The sequence below is a fragment of the Bos indicus genome, chromosome X, assembly GCF_029378745.1.
Source record: "Bos indicus isolate NIAB-ARS_2022 breed Sahiwal x Tharparkar chromosome X, NIAB-ARS_B.indTharparkar_mat_pri_1.0, whole genome shotgun sequence".
Lineage (NCBI taxonomy): Eukaryota > Metazoa > Chordata > Mammalia > Artiodactyla > Bovidae > Bos > Bos indicus.
This window is the reverse complement of record NC_091789.1, coordinates 57,771,752-57,791,455: the sequence shown is the minus strand read 5'-3', so window position 1 is coordinate 57,791,455 and position 19,704 is coordinate 57,771,752. Positions and strand designations below refer to the sequence as shown.

General features: G+C 41.1%; 1 protein-coding gene across 1 annotated transcript in view; it reads right to left on the bottom strand.

The window, feature by feature from the left end:
- The window catches only part of IL1RAPL2 (interleukin 1 receptor accessory protein like 2), a 1,181,612-nt gene that overhangs the window by 559,973 nt on the left and 601,935 nt on the right, over positions 1 to 19,704 (bottom strand). Inside the window, exon 3 of the mRNA XM_070785442.1 lies at positions 3,967 to 4,240. Within this exon, the coding sequence (XP_070641543.1) occupies positions 3,967 to 4,240 (274 nt within the window). The remainder of the gene's footprint in view (positions 1 to 3,966; positions 4,241 to 19,704) is intronic.

The window sequence follows — 19,704 nt, the reverse complement described above, 5'->3', positions numbered from 1 at the left end:
ACTACTTCCTTCCAAAGAGGACAGTTTGAAAAAGGAGGGGAAAAATAACAACTTCAGAGTGGAGAAAGACAAGTACTACCTTGAGCCAGATGATCAAGGTCAATATGAACAGTGATAATATATGCTGATACTCCCTACCCTTGATATGATGTGATGAGAATGCATTTTACCTCTGTGTTCTTCCTCCTCAAAACACATTACCCCAGTATAAGCATGAAAAATTATCAGGTTGAGATTTGAGAGACATTCTACAAAATGTTTGAATAGTACTATTTAAGCTGTCAATGCCATTAGAAACAAGAAGAGTATGAGAAACCCCTACAGCCAAAAGGAACTTAAGGAGACATGACAATTAAATGTAAGGTGGTCTCCCAGATGGAATCCTGGAACAGAAAAAGGGCATTAAGCAAAATCTGAGGAAATCTGAATAAAATAAATGGACTTCAGTTAATGATGATTGGCTCATTGATTATAACAATTGTACCACAGTCATGGAAAATGTTAATACTAGGGGAAATGGGTGTAGGGCATACAGAAACTTTCGGGAGTATCTTTGAAATAATTCTGTAAGTCTAAAACTGATCTAAAAATTTAAAAGAATATTTAAAAACCAGTTGGGAGCTTTTATTGCAGCACTTTTTATAGGGACAAAAAATATATTCACATAAATAGCAAAATGATAGACTAAATTGTGATATCATAGACTACTGAGCAACACAGAACAGTATATATTTAAAAGGATGAGTGCACTCTCTATCAGTTGACTTGGAAATATTTCCAATATATATATTTAATAAGGAAAGAAAATGCAGGGAAACATGTAACTCTGTTTTTAGTTTGTAAAACAGTGAGGAGAAAATCCCCATGTAGATATACTTGTGCAATTAAAAGAATCAGGAGAAGGTATGCCAGGATACGGGCTTCCCAGGTGGTGCTAGTGGTAAAGAACCCTCCTGCCAATGCAGGAGACGTAAGAGACGTGGGTTCGATCCCTGCATTGGAAAGATCCGCAGGAGAAGGGCATGGCAACCCACTGCAGTATTCTTGCAGTGTCCTGGAGAATCCCATGGACAGAGGAACCTGACAGGTTATAGTCCATAGGGTCGCAAAGAGCCAGACACAAGTGAAATGACTTAGCACACATGCATGCAAGGATACACACTAGACTGTTAGCATTTATCAGATAGGGGAAAGGGTAAGATGAGTACATGAGTGTTATATTTTTTTAAGGAAGAGAGGAAAGAGAGCCAGATTGGGGAAATAAGCAGAGCAGGGGAAGTAAGCAGTAATTAATTCAGTAATTCATTATAAATATAGCACCTGTATGTAGTTGGCTGATGCTCTGCAAATAAAATATTTAATTTGTGAAAACAAAAGAGAGCAAGTGGAATTTGAGGAGGAAAAATGATCTATTTTAGATTGGCAGGATTTAAGAGGGTGGGGAATGAAAAAGGTATAAACAGAGAGAGAGTAGCAGCACCCTAAAGAACAGAGTGTCAGACAGTGAAGCCAAATTACACCCACTTCTCAGTTCTGCCAAGAGCTGTCCAAGGAGGTGAAAATGCTGCTTATTACTAAGGGTGTGGTCAGAATGATTGCTACTTTTGCCACTATTCTGGGGCTTTTGCCCACCGCAAAGAGACAAAACTTGTTTCCCCAATATTTCCTCCCAACACACATACAAAAGTGATTCTTAAGGCATCAAGAAAGCTCTCTATTTATATACCACCTGGTCTCCTGCCCTTTTGAACAATGAGGCCACACCAGGAATTTCAAAGTGCTTTTGATGAAGAGGTGACATAGCTTTGACATCAGACAAAGTCCACAGGAAACAAAAATGGAAGGGTCTGCATTTCCCAGAACGTAAAATCAAACAACAGAGTACAGATCCCTGGTGAGCAAGATCAGACTTAGCAAATGGCAGTTTTGAAAATGTGTTTAAAGTCACCTCAGCTACCTACTTCAACACTTAATACAGTCTCTATCTGAGATTTGAGATCTTAGACCCTGACGAGGGGAGATGGAGAGGGGAGGAAGGACATACTGTGGAATTCCTGAGCAAAAAACTGATTTCCTGTCACTATGAACTTCTTACAAACAGGAACTGTATCTGTGGTATCTTCCACAGTATAGTATATAGGAAGACAGGAGGACCATATGTTTATAGGGTCCCACATTGAATACTTAGATACAGTAGACTCAAATTCACATTGCAAATTCCACAAAGAATTTCACCAGAAATTAAAAGATCTCCTGTTAAAAGATCTCCCAGAAACATTTGAAACTATTTTCCTTCAATAAGAAAGGTGAGACCCTGACCTAAATGATACTTTAGGTAATTTTCATGGCCAGAAATCAAGATCATTGAGCCAAGTTGCTGCTGCTGCTGCTAAGTCGCTTCAGTCGTGTCCGATTCTGTGTGACCCCATAGACGGCAGCCCACCAGGCTCCCCCGTCCCTGGGATTCTCCAGGCAAGAACACTGGAGTGGGTTGCCACTTCCTTCTCCGATGCATGAAAGTGAAAAGTGAAAGGGAAGTCACTCAGTCGTGTCCGACTCTTAGCGACTCCATGGATTGCAGCCCATCAGGCCCCTCCGTCCATGGGATTTTCTAAGCAAGAGTACTGGAGTGGGTTGCCATTGCCTTCTCCATTGAGCCAAGTAGCTCTATACAAAAACATTTGTTAATACAGGTCTTCCTGTATTAACCATTAGGGTTATGGCCTGATAAACCCATTGTTGTTGCTGTTGTTTAGTCACTCAGTCGTGTTCTACTCTTTGTGACCCCATGGACTATAGCCCTCCAGGCTCCTCTGTTCATGGGATCTCCCATGCAGGGATAATGAAGTGGGCTGCCATTTCCTTCTCCAGGGGATCTTCCCTACCCAGGGGTCGAACCTGCATCTCTGTGTTTCCTGCATTGGCAGATAGGTTCTTTACTACTGAGCCACCTGGGAAACCCGAGTTGAAAATACCTGAAGTCAAAATACATTTAATACACCTAACCTACTGAACATCATAGTTTAGCCTGCTGCTGCTGCTGCTGCTGCTAAGTCGCTTCAGTCGTATCCAACTCTGTGCGACCCCATAGATGGCAGTCCACCAGGCTACCCCGTCCCTGGGATTCTCCAGGCAAGAACACTGGAGTGGGTTGCCATTTCCTTCTCCAATGCATGAAAGTGAAGTCGCCCAGTCGTGTCTGACTCTTCGTGACCCCATGGACTGCAGCCTACCAGGCTCCTCCGTCCATGGCATTTTCCAGGCAAGAGTATTGGAGTGGGGTGCCATCACCTTCTCCGATAGTTTAGCCTAGTCTACCTTAAATGTGCTCAGAACAGTTTCATTTCACATTGGGCAAAATGATGTAATACAAAGCCTATTTTATAATAAAGTACTGAATATTTCATGTAATTTATCGAAAGTGAAAACCAGAATAGTTATACGGGTACAGAGTGATTTTAAGTATACCATTTGATTACCCCATGATCACATGGCTGACAGAGAGCTGCAGCTTACGGCCTGTTACTACCCAGCATCATGAAATATTATCATGCCACATATTGCTAACATGGAAAAGATTCAAAATTTAAAGTGTGGTTTAGGTTGAATATGTGTCACTTTTGCACCATCATAAAATTGAAAAATTATAAGTCCAACCATCCATCATAAGTCAGAGATGGTTTACATAAGGCCCTGGGGAAAGAGTGGAGATAGGGAATAAATGAATCACAAAATTTTATGAATTGAATGAGTACACACAGTAAATGGGAATCTTGCTTTATGAAAATGTGATGAGAACTTGCTATGTTGTCTTAATAAATAATTAAAAAGAAATGTATAGAAGCTGCACATGCACTGTAGCCTGTCAAGAATACATCCACTGTATAACATAAGGCACCCTTACACACTCCAGCCCTAAACAAGACTCACCTGTGACGCTGAGCAATGTTTTCACGTAGCACTCACCTTAAAACACAAGTGTAGAACCCACTGTCTTGTGCTTCAACTGAGTGAAACCATATTGAATCTTCCTCTTTGCTCATCCTGACCTCTGAAAAGATGATGGGCTCTTCCAAATCACCTTTGTTTTTGTACCACATCAGCCTAAGCCCAGTGCTTTGGGCCATGCTATAGTTGGTACGAATGTAACTGTAGAAAAGGGCACATTTCACTCGGACTGGCTCGCCTGCCAAAGCCATGTATGTCTTGAGATCCACTGACCAGTCGATGCAGCCATCCACTGAAAGAAAACCAAATTGGGCATGAGACGCAATGAACATTATTGATAATGATGAGAGCAATAATAAATCATTGCCAACATATACCGAGGACTCACTATGAGCTAGACATTGAGTCACGAGCTTTACATAGATTATCTCATTCAATCTTCCCAGTGATCCTATGACAGGGGTCCCCAAATCCCCATGCCATGGACCTGTACCACTCTACGGGTACCACTCTACAGGTACCACTCTACTGGGCTGCACAGCAGGAGGTGAGTGGTGGGTAAGTGAGTGGAGTTTCATCTATATTTACAGCCACTTCTTATCACTCTCATCCCCTAGGTCTGTGGAAAAATTGTTTTCCATGAGACCAGTTCCTGGTGCCAAAAACATTGGGGACTACTGTCCTATGAGATATATCTTATCCTTGGACCTGGGCAAGCATGATTCCTGTTCTAGCCCTGTGCCTCTGGAGTATTTCCAGTCCTCTACAGTAATCTGCTTAGAGTTAACTAGATCCTCCAAGGAGCTCCAGCACTCATACCTATGGGGTATTCCTGGGGTCCCCACAACTAGCTACCAATTCCAGTAGGGTGGCTGGCCAAGTGCATCATTACTGCCAGCCAAACGGCACCCACTTAACAGGATTTTGTGAGACTGGATGGCTGGAATGACCCTGGCATGCTGATTTTTGGTGACTCAAATTGTTTATATAGACAGGAGACCCACAAAACAGAGACTTCTTTAGGACCCTGTATAGTCTAGGAGGAGCCCTGAAATTGAGGTTTCTATTATTTTTATTTTATAGACAAGAAAATAAATGAGACTCAGTAAAGTTTAGTGACTTTGCCTATGGATACAGAGCTAATAAATGGTGGAAAACCAGTCTGTGGTTCCAGAGACTGTTTTCTTAACCCCTATCCTGTATTGCCCCTGTCTATAATTGTGACCGGAACCACTGTTTTATTTATTTGCCTTTGAGAAAGTAGATGCCAGAGCTGGAAGCAGTGGGTACCTAAAGTGATTATTTGGCACTGTCTACATGCCAGTTTTCCATGGTATGACCTATTAATAGCAGATATTTAATCACAGCTCAATTTCTTTTTATACCCTTAGGCCTCCCTTGCTGCTCAGCTGGTGTGCGCTCATGGGAATATATTATATTAATGTCCTATATTAATGTCAAGTTTAATCAAATAATATTAGGTGGGTAAATCTACCATTAAAGAAAGACATAAACAGTGAATTCTCTCTTTTCCAGAAAGGTTGGAAATGAGACACTGTGGCTAATTTTATATGCTAGTCAATACAATTAGCATAGCTATTCTACTTCCAATTGCTGATTTCAAAGAATTTCATCAAATTATGCTACATCCCTTTGTGTAACTTGATTACCCTTTATAAAATAATCCTTTCGTAAACTGTATAAACACTGTCATTTTAAAATTATGTTTCGCTTATCATTTTGTGAACTCATCTGCTTCCTTTTTTTAGATGTTGAGAACTCTGAGCCCAATGTGTTTATCTTTTAACCTCAGTTGACAGGGAAAGCTCAGGGCTACATGCAATGCTCAAGTGTAATAAACTATCCTCCCTCAGGATTTTGCTTTCTCTACAGAAGGGCTTCTTGACCTGAGGTTCAAGGACACCCAGAGGCAGATTGCCTGGATAGATTTCAAGGTGGTGCTTATTTGCATAGCTATACTTTTCTGGAGCAATGTTCCATAGCTTCCATAGCTCTTTATCAGATCTTCAAAGGTGTCTGTAACCCAAGAAAGTTTTTAAATTCTTTGACTTCTGACCTCTCTTTGTGACTTCATTTTTCACTGCCTTGCTGCATATGGGCATTTATTATAAGTTGCCTCAAATCCTCTTGTAGTATGTCAAGTATTCACTAGAAATAAATCAATAATCAAATAACTCACCCTAAATTTATAATGAAGGGCATTTGAACTTTGAGGACTCACAGGGCACCAGATTCATCACTATGAATTTTGATGACCATTGTTCACTGTCGAAGTCAAGAAGGTACAGCCGAATTGGACTAAGAACATACTGATCTCTAGCTATCTCTTGGGGGGCTTTTTTATTCACTTCCAGGCATCAGTTGTTTACCTGTCACTTGTCATTCTCATAACTGTCAAGAACAGGGAGGGGGCAAATCTACATTACTTAAACTTTGGGGTCATTGTAGATTACTGGTGATACATCACTGCATTTAATGCAGTTTTGATATTTATTGTATTGTCATCTTTGAATGAATTTTATATTTTCCCTACTATGGATTATTTGTGATATTGCTCCCATGCATTAACACAACTGTGAGGAAATGATATGCTTTTTTTAAGAAAATGTATTTTTTCTCATGCTATGCTAAGTCGCTTTAGTCATATCCAACTCTTTGCGACCCTATGAACTGTTGCTCCCCAGGCTCCTCCGTCCATGGAATTCTCCAGGCAGAATACTGGAATGGATTACCATTATCTCATCCAGGGATCTTCCTGAACCAGATTGCACCTACATTTCCTGCATCTCCTGCACTGCAGGCGGATTCTTTCCCACTGAGCCACTGGGGAGACCATAGCTTTATTTTAAAAGTTGGTTAATAGAAGAAACAAATAAAATATGGGGATTTCTTAAAAAGTCCTTCACATTCCAGTTTTTGTTATTTTCTGACCCTAAAGGTGCATAGCAAATGCTTTTGAATTAACAAATGTGTCTTGGAAGAGTAGTTTTAAACCTCGATAATTACCTACTTGATAGGAAAAAAAAAAAAAATCTGGAATGTTTTCTCATTTGCACCCTAAATCCCTGTAGTTACTTTCTCTAAACAATCTGTTGCATAATCTATACCTATACAATGCTAACAGCCTGGTTTGTCCCATTACTGACAGGACATGGTTTGTATAAAAAATAATCAAAATATCTGCTCTTGGGACATGACATTCAGGCTCAAAGGAGGGTGAAGACATTTAACTGCCATTACAATCAGCTTTGTCATACAGACTTTGAGAGGACACTGAGATTTCATTTCCTCTTAAGAGCTAGCTGGGTAAAATGGATTTGATTTAATAGTTTATGGTTCCTTTTCTTCTGTTCCCTTGCTTTAGGTAGCAGAGAGGGAATCTTTAGTTATAAAGTTGTCAACAGGCAGAGAACATATATTCAATAATAAGGACAATTTCCAAAGGTTATCCCCTTATTCTTTTCCTTTAGTACAATCATCCCTCAATATCTGCAGGGGACTGATTTCATGACCCCCAAGGATATCAACACCTCTGAATGCTCAAGTCTCTTATATAAAATGATATGGTAGTTTCTTATAATCTACATATACCTTCGTATATGCTTTAAATAATCTCTAGCTTGCTCATGATAGCTAATACAAAGTAAAAGTGATATAGATATAAATGCAACATAATTTCCAGTGTGCAGAAAATTTGAGTTGTGCCTTTTGGAACTTTTCGGAATTTTTCAAAAATATTTTCCACCCATGGTTGGTTGAATCCCAGGAGGTAGAACCTGAGAATATGGGCAGGGGCCGACACAACTGTATTCACCACACAAGTTAGAATATAATGTATCTCAAAACACCTGAGGCAATTTTCCAAAAAAAAAAAAATGGATTAGACAAACAACAAGATACCAGGGATACATGAAGGCTCATCTGACACCAAATATTTTTCCACACTGGACTTTCATCAGCAGAAATCCATTCCCATGAATAAAGATCTTATAACCTTATATCTAGACAGTACAGAACCACTATCAGATTCCAGCAAGGTGGTATGATTCATTGTTAATGGATTGCTATTCCTAGGAAAACCAACAGAGACAGGGGGCAAGGGGGGATAAAATACGATACAGTGCATTTCTCTTTAGATATGGGACTGGTGAAACAACTAAGAAGGCCTAGTGAAGTAAGAGGTCTGGAAGCTCAGGTGGCAAGGGAACATGATGGGATTAATACCTTGAGGGTGAGAGAGAAGGTTAAGAGAAAAGCATGAAAGGGTCACAAGAAAGGGCAGGAACAGAAGAAAGATCACATCAAACTTAATTTTCCAAGAGCCATTCCAGGGATCAAAGATGGTAGTATCAGAAGTCACCAGTATAAGTCACATATATATCATGAGAAGGAGATTGTAATACATGCCATGCAGTCAGAGCCCTTTGCATGTTGACACTCCATATGTATTTGGCAAATGGGTGAATGAATACATCTGTGATGTAGCTGACAAGGGAGCATGCTATGGCCAGGATAGAGACATAGCAGAACTCAGGAGCCCACAGATAAAGCCCACCTGCAAGTTTGACCTTATCAGCAAGGCCTCTCGTTCACAGGGGGATCCAGCCCTATTCTGTTCACAACTCCAGTCATAGCTATGTAGGTTTGCCCCCAAAAGCCTCTGAAGAATGGTGGTTTCTGGACAGACTGGCTTCTCCCAAAGATGGCTTGATAACTGTGTTCCACTAACTAGCCACAAGTGTAAATACAGGTACTGTAGGTCCCTGGTAGATCAGACCGTAAAAAATCTGCCTGTAATGAAGGAGACCTGGGTTCAATCCCTGAGTAGGGAAGATCCCCTGCAGAAGGGAATGGCAATCCACTCCAGTATTCTTGCATGGAGAATCCCATGGACAGAGGAGGCTGGTGGGCTACAGTCCGTGACATTCAAAGAGTTAGACATGACTGAGTAACAGTTTCACTTTTCTTTTCAAGAAGGAAAACAATCCCCCTCCCCCCCAAAAAAAAGAAAGAGAGAGAAAAGCAGCAACATTCTGCAGTTGGATTGAAGCTTGCCACAGAGCAAATCCACCAAAGCCATCAGGAAGGCCTGACTGTCTTCTGCTTCATGGTCCCTTGGTATGGCTATAAATATTTTCATCATTCCACTGAAAAATACCTATTTCTATATAAGCCATTCCCTGTCCACCCTTGACTCGTAAGAATAGCAATTCAAGTATTTAAAAGAACAATTGTATTTTTTAGATTCTTATTTCAGCTTACTTGATCTAGGTTTCTATAAAACTCCCAAAATTATTACTCTTAGTTTGGTCATGTTGGTAGAAATGTTTAAATATCTAAGCGACATAAAACACTTCAATGGAGCAAAGAAAGTCATTCTTTAAAACCCAGTTCTTGGTTTTAATTGCTTTCATTTCAGACTGCAAAACAAGCATGTGCTTAAGGAGTTTGACATGAAAATTCAAAAAAATGGAGCACATTTAACATATAAAGGGACATGTTAGTGTTCATGCAATTTATTTTGCCAACAGGAGATTCCTAGGGGTGAAAACTAATGCAGTATCCTGGAAAGTGCCCTCGGTGACCAAAGCAAAACTATTTAGCCTGCTTATAGATAAGCCTTGGATTCCTTGTCAATACATCTGGAAAAACAAATCCTGTCACATCTACCTGCTGTGGAAACAGAGTCATGAGAAAAGCATTTAATCCCTCAAAGAGGATAAAATGTTATTATCAGCAACAACAATTATATTATTTTAGGAAACAAGAATACTGCCTGCAGTAAAATTACAGACTCTAATGGCTATGTACATTACAATTTCTATTGGGGAATAGGATATATAGCTATGTATAGAAATGCCAGTTCTGGATATCTGCCCCAAATTGGAAATCTCTTTAGGTAAAATTAGCATATGAAAATAGGCAAGCTCCAGATATCTTGATAATGTTCATTACAACCTAAGTCCTTTGCCTAGGATGTACATCTGGTATTAGTTTATTATGTGCTTTTTTATCAATAAATTGATTTTTTTAAGCCAGATGTTTTTTACTAACTATGTCAGCTATATGCCATTGATTTTTATGGCCAGCTCTCATTTGTGAATCAACAGGGCAACTGTTGGGGGAAATTCATCAAATTACCACTAGAGGGCAGGCTGTGCAAGTTTTTGTATATTATAATACCTTATCAGCTGAGCTCCAAAGAATTGATGCTTTTGAACTGTGGTGTTGGAGAAGACTCTTGAGAGTCCCTTGGACTGCAAGGAGATCCAACCAGTCCACTCTAAATGAGATCAGTCCTGGGTGTTCTTTGGAAGGAATGATGCTAAAGCTGAAACTCCAGTACTTTGGCCACCTCATGCAAAGAGTTGACTCATTGGAAAAGACTGATGCTGGGAGGGATTGGGGGCAGGAGAAGAAGGGGACAACAGAGGATGAGATGGCTGGATAGCATCACCGACTCGATGGACGTGAGTTTGAGTAAACTCTGGGAGTTGGTGATGGACAGGGAGGCCTGGCATGCTGCAGTTCATGGGGTCGCAAAGAGTCAGACATGACTGAGCGACTGAACTGAACTGAACTGAACCAGTGTAATAACTTATCTACTACTGTGGGCAAGAATCCCTTAGAAGAAATAGAGTAGCCATCATAGTCAACAAAAGAGTCTGAAATGCAGTACTTGGGTGCAATCTCAAAAACAACAAAATGATCTCTGTTCGTTTCCAAGGCAAACCATTCAATATCACAGTAATCAAAGTCTACACCCTAACCAGTAATGCTAAAGAAGCTGAAGTTGAACGGTTCTATGAAGACCTACAACATCTTCTAGAACTAACACCCCAAAACAGATGTCCTTTTCATTATAGGGGACTGGAATGCAAAAGTAGGAAGTCAAGAAACATCTGGAATAACAGGCAAATCTGGCCTTGGCAAAATGAGGCAGGGCAAATGCTAATAGAGTTTTGCCTAGAGAACGCACTGGTAATAGCAAACACCCTCTTCCAACAACACAAGGGAAGACTCTACACATGGACATCAGCAGATGGTCAATACCAAAATAAGAGTGGTTATATTCTTTGCAGCCAAAGATGGAGAAGCTCTATACAATCAGCAGAAATAAAACCAGAACTGACTGTGGCTCAGATCATGATCTCATTGCCAAATTCAGACTTAAATTGAAGAAAGTGGGGAAAACCACTAGACCATTCAGGTATGACCTATATCAAACCCCTTACGATTATACAGTGGAAGTGAGAAATAGATTCAAGAGATTAGATCTGATAGAGCACCTGAAGAATTATGGACGGAGGTTCATGACATTGTACAAGAGACAGGGGTCAAGACCATCCCCAAGAAAAAGAAATGCAAAAAAGCAAAAGGGCTACATGAGGAGGCCTTACAAATAGCTGTGAAAAGAAGAAAAGCAAAAAGCAAAGGAGCAAAGGAACGATATACCCATTTGAATGCAGAGTTCTAAAGAATAGCAAGGAGAGATAAGAAAGCCTCCCTCAGTGATCAGTGCAAAGAAATCGCAGAAAATATTAGAATGGGAAAGACTGGAAATCTCTTCATGAAAATTAGAGATACAAGGGAACATTTCATGCAAAGATGGGCTCAATAAAGAACAGAAATGGTATGGACCTAACAGAAGCAGAAGATATTAAGAAGAGGTGGCAAGAATACACAGAAGAACTGTACAAAAAAGATGTTCATGACCCAGATAATCATGATGGTATGATCCCTCACCTAGATCCAGCCATTCTGGAATGCGAAGTCAAGTGGGCCTTAGGAAGCATCACAACGAACAAAGCTAGTGGAGGTCATGGAATTCCAGTTGAGCTATTTCAAATCCGAAAAGATGATGCTGTGAAAGTGCTGCACTCAATATGCCAGCAAATTTGGAAAACTCAGCAGTGGCCACAGGACTGGAAAAGGTCAGTTATTATTCCAATCCCAAAGAAAAGCAATGTTAAGAATGCTCAAACTATTGCACAATTGCACTCATCTCACATGCTAGTAAAGTAATGCTCAAAATTCTCCAAGTCAGGCTCCAACAGCATGTGAGCTTCCAGATGTTCAAGCTGGTTTTCGAAAAGGCAGAGGAACCACAGTTCAAATTGCCAGCATCCACTGGATTATCAAAAAAGCAAGAGAGTTACAGAAAAATATCTATTTCTGCTTTATTGACTATGCCAAAGTCTTTGCCTGTGTGGATCACAATAAACTGTGGAAAATACTTCAAGAGATGGGAATACCAGACCACCTGACCTACCTCTTGAGAAATCTGCATGCAGCTCAGGAAGCAACAGCTAGAACCGGACATGGAGCAACAGACTGGTTCCAAATAGGGAAAGGAGTATGTCAAGGCTGTATATTGTCATCCTGCTTTTTCAACTTTTATGTAGAGTACATCATGAGAAATGCTGGGCTGGATGAAGCACAAGCTAGAATCAAGATTGCCGGGAGAAATGTCAATAACCTCAGATATGCATATAATACCACCATTATGGTAGAAAGCAAAGAAGAACTAAAGAGCCTCTTGATGAAAGTGAAAGAGGAAAGTGAAAAAGTTGGCTTAAAGCTCAACATTCAGAAAACTAAGATCATGGCATCTGGTCCCATCACTTCATGGGAAATAGATGGGGAAACAGTGGAAACAGTGACAGACTTTATTTTGGGGGGGGGGGGCTCCAAAATCACTGCAGATGGTGACTGAAGCCATGAAATTAAAAGACGCTCACTCCTTGGAAGAAAAGTTACAACCAACCTCGAAGGCATATTAAAAATCAGAGACATTACTTTGCCAACAAAGGTCTGTATAGTCAAGGCTATGGCTTTTCCAGTACGGATGTGAGAGTAGGACTATAAAGAAAGCTGAGTGCTGAAGAATTGATGCTTTTGAACTATGGTGTTGGAGAAGACTCTTGAGAGTCCCTTGGACTGCAAGGAGATCCAACCAGTCCATCCTAAAGGTAATCAGTCCTGAATATTCATTGGAAGGACTGATGTTGAAGCTGAAACCCTAACACTTTGGTCACCTGATATGAAGAACTGACTCATTTGAAAAGACCCTGATGCTGGGAGAGCCTGAAGGTGGGAGGAGAAGGGGATGACAGAGGATGAGATGGTTGGATGGCATTACTGACTCAATGGACATGAGTTTGAGTAAACCCCAGGAGTTGGTGATGGACAGGGAGGCCTGGCATGCGGCAGTCCATGGGGTTGCAAAGAGTTGGACACGACAGAGCTACTGAACTGAAACTGAACTGAATATCTTTTCTCCATCTAGTATCTTGAACTAAGGATTTGCCGTCTGCCAACCACTCGTTGCACTCTTGCCTGGAGAATCCCATGGACGGAGGAGCCTGGTGGGCTGCAGTCCATGGGGTTGCTAGGAGTTGGACAAGACTCAGCGACTTCACTTTCACTTTTCACTTTCATGCACTGGAGAAGGAAATGGCAACCCACTCCAGTGTTCTTGCCTGGAGAATCCCAGGGACAGGGGAGCCTCGTGGGCTGCCGTCTCTGGGGTCGCACAGAGTTGGACATGACTGAGGCAACTTAGCAGCAGCAGCAACCACTGGTTGCTGGGGTCATTTCATAGCAAACTTGTGGGGATGCACCATTAGGGGTAGGTGATAGAGGGAGCCAAAAGCTAAGCATGTACCTAAGATCTTGCTCAAATTGGATAACTAGGTTACATATGCCAGGTAAATGAACCAGCTAAGAAAGATGCAACAGCAGCTACTAGCATTCCTTGAACCTTTCCCTGGTGGCTCAGATGTTAAAGAATCTGCCTGCAATGCTGGAGATCCGGGTTCGATCCCTGGGTCAGTAAGATCCCCTGGAAGAGGGCATAGCAATGCACTCCAGTATTCTCGCCTTGAGAATTCCATGGACAGAAGAGCCTAGCAGGCTACAGTCCATAGGATCACACAGAGTTGGACACAACTGAAGCAACTTAGCACTCACGAATCAGCTAGGCACTGTGATAGATGCTTTGTGTGTAGTTTTCTCATTTCATTATCACATCAGCTCTGGGATGTAGGGACTTTTGCTATTCCCATTTCACTGAGGAAAAAAGAAAAGCTCAGAGAGTTTAAGTGACTTGTTCAAGGTCACTCAGGTTTTAATGGCAGAGTCTGGACCCCAGTGCAGGTGAGCTTCACTCCCAAACTGATGTTCTTAATTACTGTGTGTCCTATATACTGCCTCCTCTACTCTTCATTCCAGCTCATGAGCCATGAAAACATTTAAATTTTCTTGCAGGAATCCAAATTGTCAAATATATTCCAAACAGCACAGCCCTGTTAGGTACAGTGGACCTTTCCAGCTGAGTAATAATCTAGCCCCAAGTAATAACTATTGTGGGAATAATAACCATCAAATAATGTATGCCAATTATTTATCTATGAAATATATATAGTATACAGAGTAATGAATTATTAATAATCTGTGTACTTGACTTAACTTCTGAAGATCAGTTCTAAAACTTGGATAAATCTTATCTGACCCATATTTATTTTAAATTAAATATCTAAGGATGATCACCCAACTCCTAACATTATAATCCAGAAATAGAGTTCTATGCTTAAAATTTGTACTTACTATGTATTATGCCTATTGAATACATGACTCTCTTTATTTTTGATATTTTGATGTAGGAGTCACACACCTGCATCTCTCTCAGCGCTCCTCCAAACACAGGTCTAAAGACAAAATTATTTTTATTTATACCCATCACAGTGGATGCTGTCTGCCTCAAGGGGTCAGCCTCCAAGAATAAAAAGTCAGACTCTCCAAGAAGTGAGTGGCCTGTGCCACAGCTGCTGAATATATGCCTCTTTGCCCCCAGCCTGGAAATATGGACAGAGCTGTTTCATCATTTTTAAAATAAAGTTCTGACAGTGAGAAAATTTTTGATTTCTAAAATCTCATTTCTGTGGCAGTATCTATCCATATCCCCCACTCCACATCTATAAATACAATGAATGATTATCGCTTTGGCTTTTAAAAAGCATTTCCACATTTTTTATGAATTGGATTACATGGTCTTCTTTTACACTTTTACCCCCCAGTATTTATCAATGGCAAAGTTCTGCCTAAATGAAGCCCTTCTTCTCATTTCAACCTAGTTATTATGCTTAATAATGGCCTATCAACCATCTTCATTAGCCTTTCATTACAGAATTTGTGCTGTGCTTTGTCAAGATCATTCCTTCACTCTTTATTTGACAAATGGGCCTCAATTATGTTCTGAAGGTGAGGCCACATGAGGCTTTACAACCAACTCTTCAACTCCTGATTACCTGAGGCTTGATGAGCCTCCTTGGGTATCACCCACTAGCCTAAAGCTCTTCTCAAATGCACTGATGTTCATTTGAAGGCTGCGGTAGAAAATGTGCCTATGGGAGACAGGATATCAGCACTGCCCACCAATCCCTCTAGCATGCTTTCTGCTACTCCCTCAAATCCAGGATGCTTGGCAATAGTAAGCTTATCGCCAATGCCAAATCCTCTCTGCCTCTCATGTTCACGGTCATCCAAGCCAAAAATTTTGGAAGCCACCCCTGAATCTTGCCTTTCTCTTCCCACTGACCTCCCTCTGCTCCTCCCTTAAGACATTCCTGTCAAATTCTTCCCCCTCCTCTCCCTCCTCATAGACATGAAAGTCTGGGCCTTTCCCATATCCTGCTTGGACTATTGCCGTATCTTTCTAAATGGTCTCCCAACTTTTCCATTCCAATGTGTTCTGTAGACAGCTACCAAAATGATCTTTCTGATGCATAAGACCATGTCCCTTTACTGCTCAAAACCTGCAGTGGTTCCTGGTATGCAAAAGCCTAAGCCTACCTTCTCTGGCTCATCAGGGATGGCCTGCCTGTCTTTCCTGACCTCATCCACAAGCCTTCACACACCCTCCACTTCAGTCCCTGATATGCCATTCACTTCTCTGCCTTTGTTCTTCTGGGTCCTTCCACTAGATTGCCCTTTGCCTCTGTGCCTATCTGTGGAGATCCTATTTATCTTCCAAGTTGTTGTTTAGTCTCTCAGTCGTGTCCAACTTCTTGCAACCCCATGGACTGCAGCACGCCAGGCTTCCCTGTCCTTCACTATCTCCCAGAGCTTGCTCAAACTCATGTCCATTTAGTCAGTGATATCACCGAACCATCTCTGCTGTCCCCTTCTCCTAGTGCCTTCAATCTTGCCCAGCATCAGGGTCTTTTCCAATAAGTCAGCTCTTCACATCAGGTGGCCAAAGTGTTGGAGCTTCAGCTTCAGCATCAGTCCTTCCAATCAATATTCAGGACTGGTTTCATTTAGGATTGACTCATTTATCTCCTTCCAGTCCAAGGGACTCTCAGGAGTCTTCTCCAACAGCACAGTTCAGAAGCTTCAATTCTTTGGTGCTCAGCTTTCTTTATGGTCCAGCTCTCACATCCATACATTACTAGTGGAAAAAGCATAGCTTTGACTATATGCACATTTGTCAGCAAACTGATGTCTCTACTTTTTAATGTGCTGTCTAGGTTTGTCATAGCTTTTCTTCCATGGAGCAAGTGTCTTTCAATTTCATGGCTGCAGTCACCATCGCAGTGATTTTGGAGCCCAAGAAAATCAAGTCCATCACTGTTTCCCTTGTTCCCCCATCTATTTGCCATGAAGTGATGGGACTGGAGGCCATGATCTTTGTTTTTTGAATGTTGAGTTTTAAGCCAGCTTTTTCACTCTCCTCTTTTATCTTCATCAAGAGGCCCTTTAGCTCCTCTTCGTTTTCTGCCATAAGAGTGGTGTCATCTGCATATCTGAGGTTGTTGATATTTCTTCCTGCTATCTTGATTCCAGCTTGTGCTTCACCCAGCCCAGCATTTCTCATAATATATTTGGCATATCAGTTAAATAAGCAGGGTGACAATATACTGCCTTGATGTACTCCTTTCCCAGGGTTGAACCAGTCTATTGTTCCATTTCCCAGTTGAACCAGTCCATTGTTCCATATCTTCCAAGACCCAGCTTCAAATGCCACTTCCAAAAACTGCACTTCACTGCCTGGTGTCCATTTACCACCCCGTGGTGCTCTGACCACGTGTTTGCCTACAGATCCCCTTCCCAGTTAGATGGGTGCCTTACTTCCTTTGTATCTCTAGAACAAGGCCCAATGCACTGCACAAAGTAGACATTCATAAATCTTTAAGGGATGAAATTGTGTGGGGTTTCCCCCCTCAAAATTCACTAATAATAAAAAGCTATTTGCATGTGTCAAAGACCTTAAAACTCCTCCTACCACCAGAGCAGTAATACATCCAAGTGAAAGTGTTATTAGCTCAGTCCTGTCTGACTCTTTGTGACCTCATGGACTATAGCCTGCCAGGTTCCTCCATCCATGGGATTTTCCAGGCAATAGTACTGAAATTGGTTGCCATTTCCTGCTCCAGGGGATCTGCCTGACCCAGGGAATGAACCCAGGTCTCCCACAGTGCAGGCAGACTCTTTTCCATCTGAGTCACCAGGAATGCTAGCAACCAAGTTCAATGTACAAAATGTGTTCACAGTAACAAAAGTTTGCTACTTTCCTATTAGCTAGCATCACAATAAACAGTAATCACAAAATAAACTCACCTCCATATCCCCACTCCAGAGCTCACGAGTCTATGCTAATAGCTGATCAAAATCACCAAGTCTATCACCCAAGTCCTTACAAATTAGGCCCTACCCTATCAAAATGGCTGCCTACCACTTTCCAAGAGAAATGATTTGCCTTGGAAACAAACCAAGATCATTCTGTTGTGTTTGAGGTTGCACCATGTACTGAACTTCAGACTCTTAAGTTGACTATGAGGGCTACTACATTTCTTCTAAGGGATTTTTAACTGTCATCTGAATCAAAATTGGTGATTCTCATACATTTTAGTTCACTGATTCCTAAGATATCAATGTTCAATCTTGCCATCTCCTGCTGACCATGTCCATTCAATTCATGGACCTAACATTCCAAGTTCCTATGCAATACTCTTCTTCACAGCATCAGACTTTACTTTCACCATCAGACACATCCACAGCTGAGCATCATTTCTGCTTTGGCTCAGCCACTTCATTCTTTCTGGAGCTATTAGTAATTGCCCTAAGCTCTCCCCAGTAGCACACCAGACACCTTCCAACCTGGGAGGCTCATGTTCTGCTGTCATATCTTTTTGCCTTTTCATACTATTCATGGAGTTCTTCAGGCAAGCATACTGGAGTGATTTGCCATTCCCTCCTCCAGTAGACCAGGTTTTGTCAGAACTCTTCACTATGACTCCTATGACCCTCCCATCTTGGGTAACCCTATATGAAATGGCTCATAGCTTCATTGAGTTATATAAACCCCTTTGCCATGACAAGGCTGTGATCCATGAAGTGGAGAAGACTTAGGAGGTCTTATTAAATATAGGTTTATATATTCTTATCCCACGAGAGTCTGCATAATTAATTACTATTATAGTGAACTGCTTTGATTAATTAATTTTCATATTAGCTGAAGTTTAACCTTTGGATTATTGAAAATCTTTTTTTAAAAAGTCCTTATCCACTTTTCTGCCTCAGTAAGTAGAGAACCGTGATGAGAATAACAGTTTCTGGACTGACTAAGGATTTGACAGGTCCTTAGGGGCATCACCCTAGACCTTGATGCCAAGGCAGTATAAGAATACAGACAGGCATTGTGAAAAGAGCATAGAGCTAGCTGGAGATGTGACACCCTGGGTTCACATTCCAAGGAAATATGTGACTTTGGGTAGTTAGTTTCTACTCTCATAAGAAATGGAGACATTAAACTAGACAAGTTCTAATCCAGCACCAAGAAAACAAATTATACAATGGTTGCAGAGGTCTTTGGTCAAGACGACCAGCTGTATATGTGCTAAACTGGAAATTTTCCCCCTGGCAATCTTTTGTTTTTTCCTTAATTTCAAAGCTACAGAGAAATAAAAGGAATACTATTACAAACTCCCATGATCTCAAGGATCCAAATTTAATAATGTTAATTTTTTTCCAATTTTCTTTCAGTAACTTTGCTTTATTAAAGAAATAAGGCATTGCAGATATAGCTAATATTCCCATTAACAACCACACACAGTCCCATCCTTATCTCAAACACCTGCATGGATGTAACCACTACTCCTTCCAACTTTTAGACTCTTATCTGTATGTAGCAGGATACCCTGAAGAAAATATTTTGTAGCCATTAAATGTTTGTCTTCCAATAGGGAGTAGAGGTGGGAATAAAATCAGTTGAGTGAGGGTTCTTATGAGGTAGGTTCTAGTGAACTGAGGTCTAGGAGAGCACATATAGAGTTGTGCACATGCCCCGTATATGTGCACCCTGCGCCTCTCACACATGCATCCCTAGTGGGGGCCAACATCAAAGTTTAAAGGGGTTTTCTGCCTGAAGTTAGTTGTTTCTACACCATCTGCAGCCACACATTTCAGGATGAGACTCTGTTTCTGTTGGGGTTCTGCTCTGTTATAGGGAGAGTTCTGATTCATGGCAGAGATACAACTGTTACTCATCAACTAGCCAGTCTCTAGAGGTTACACACACGAGGCAGGGTCCACATCTTATGGCCAACACCTGGCGGCCCTTTTTTTAAAAATCAAATTCTGGGTCAGCTAGGATACATAGATTCCAAAGTGCCCAATAGGGCTTAATCCTCTTTAGATAACTTATTCCCCTCTTCATTTCTATGTTTAGCATAC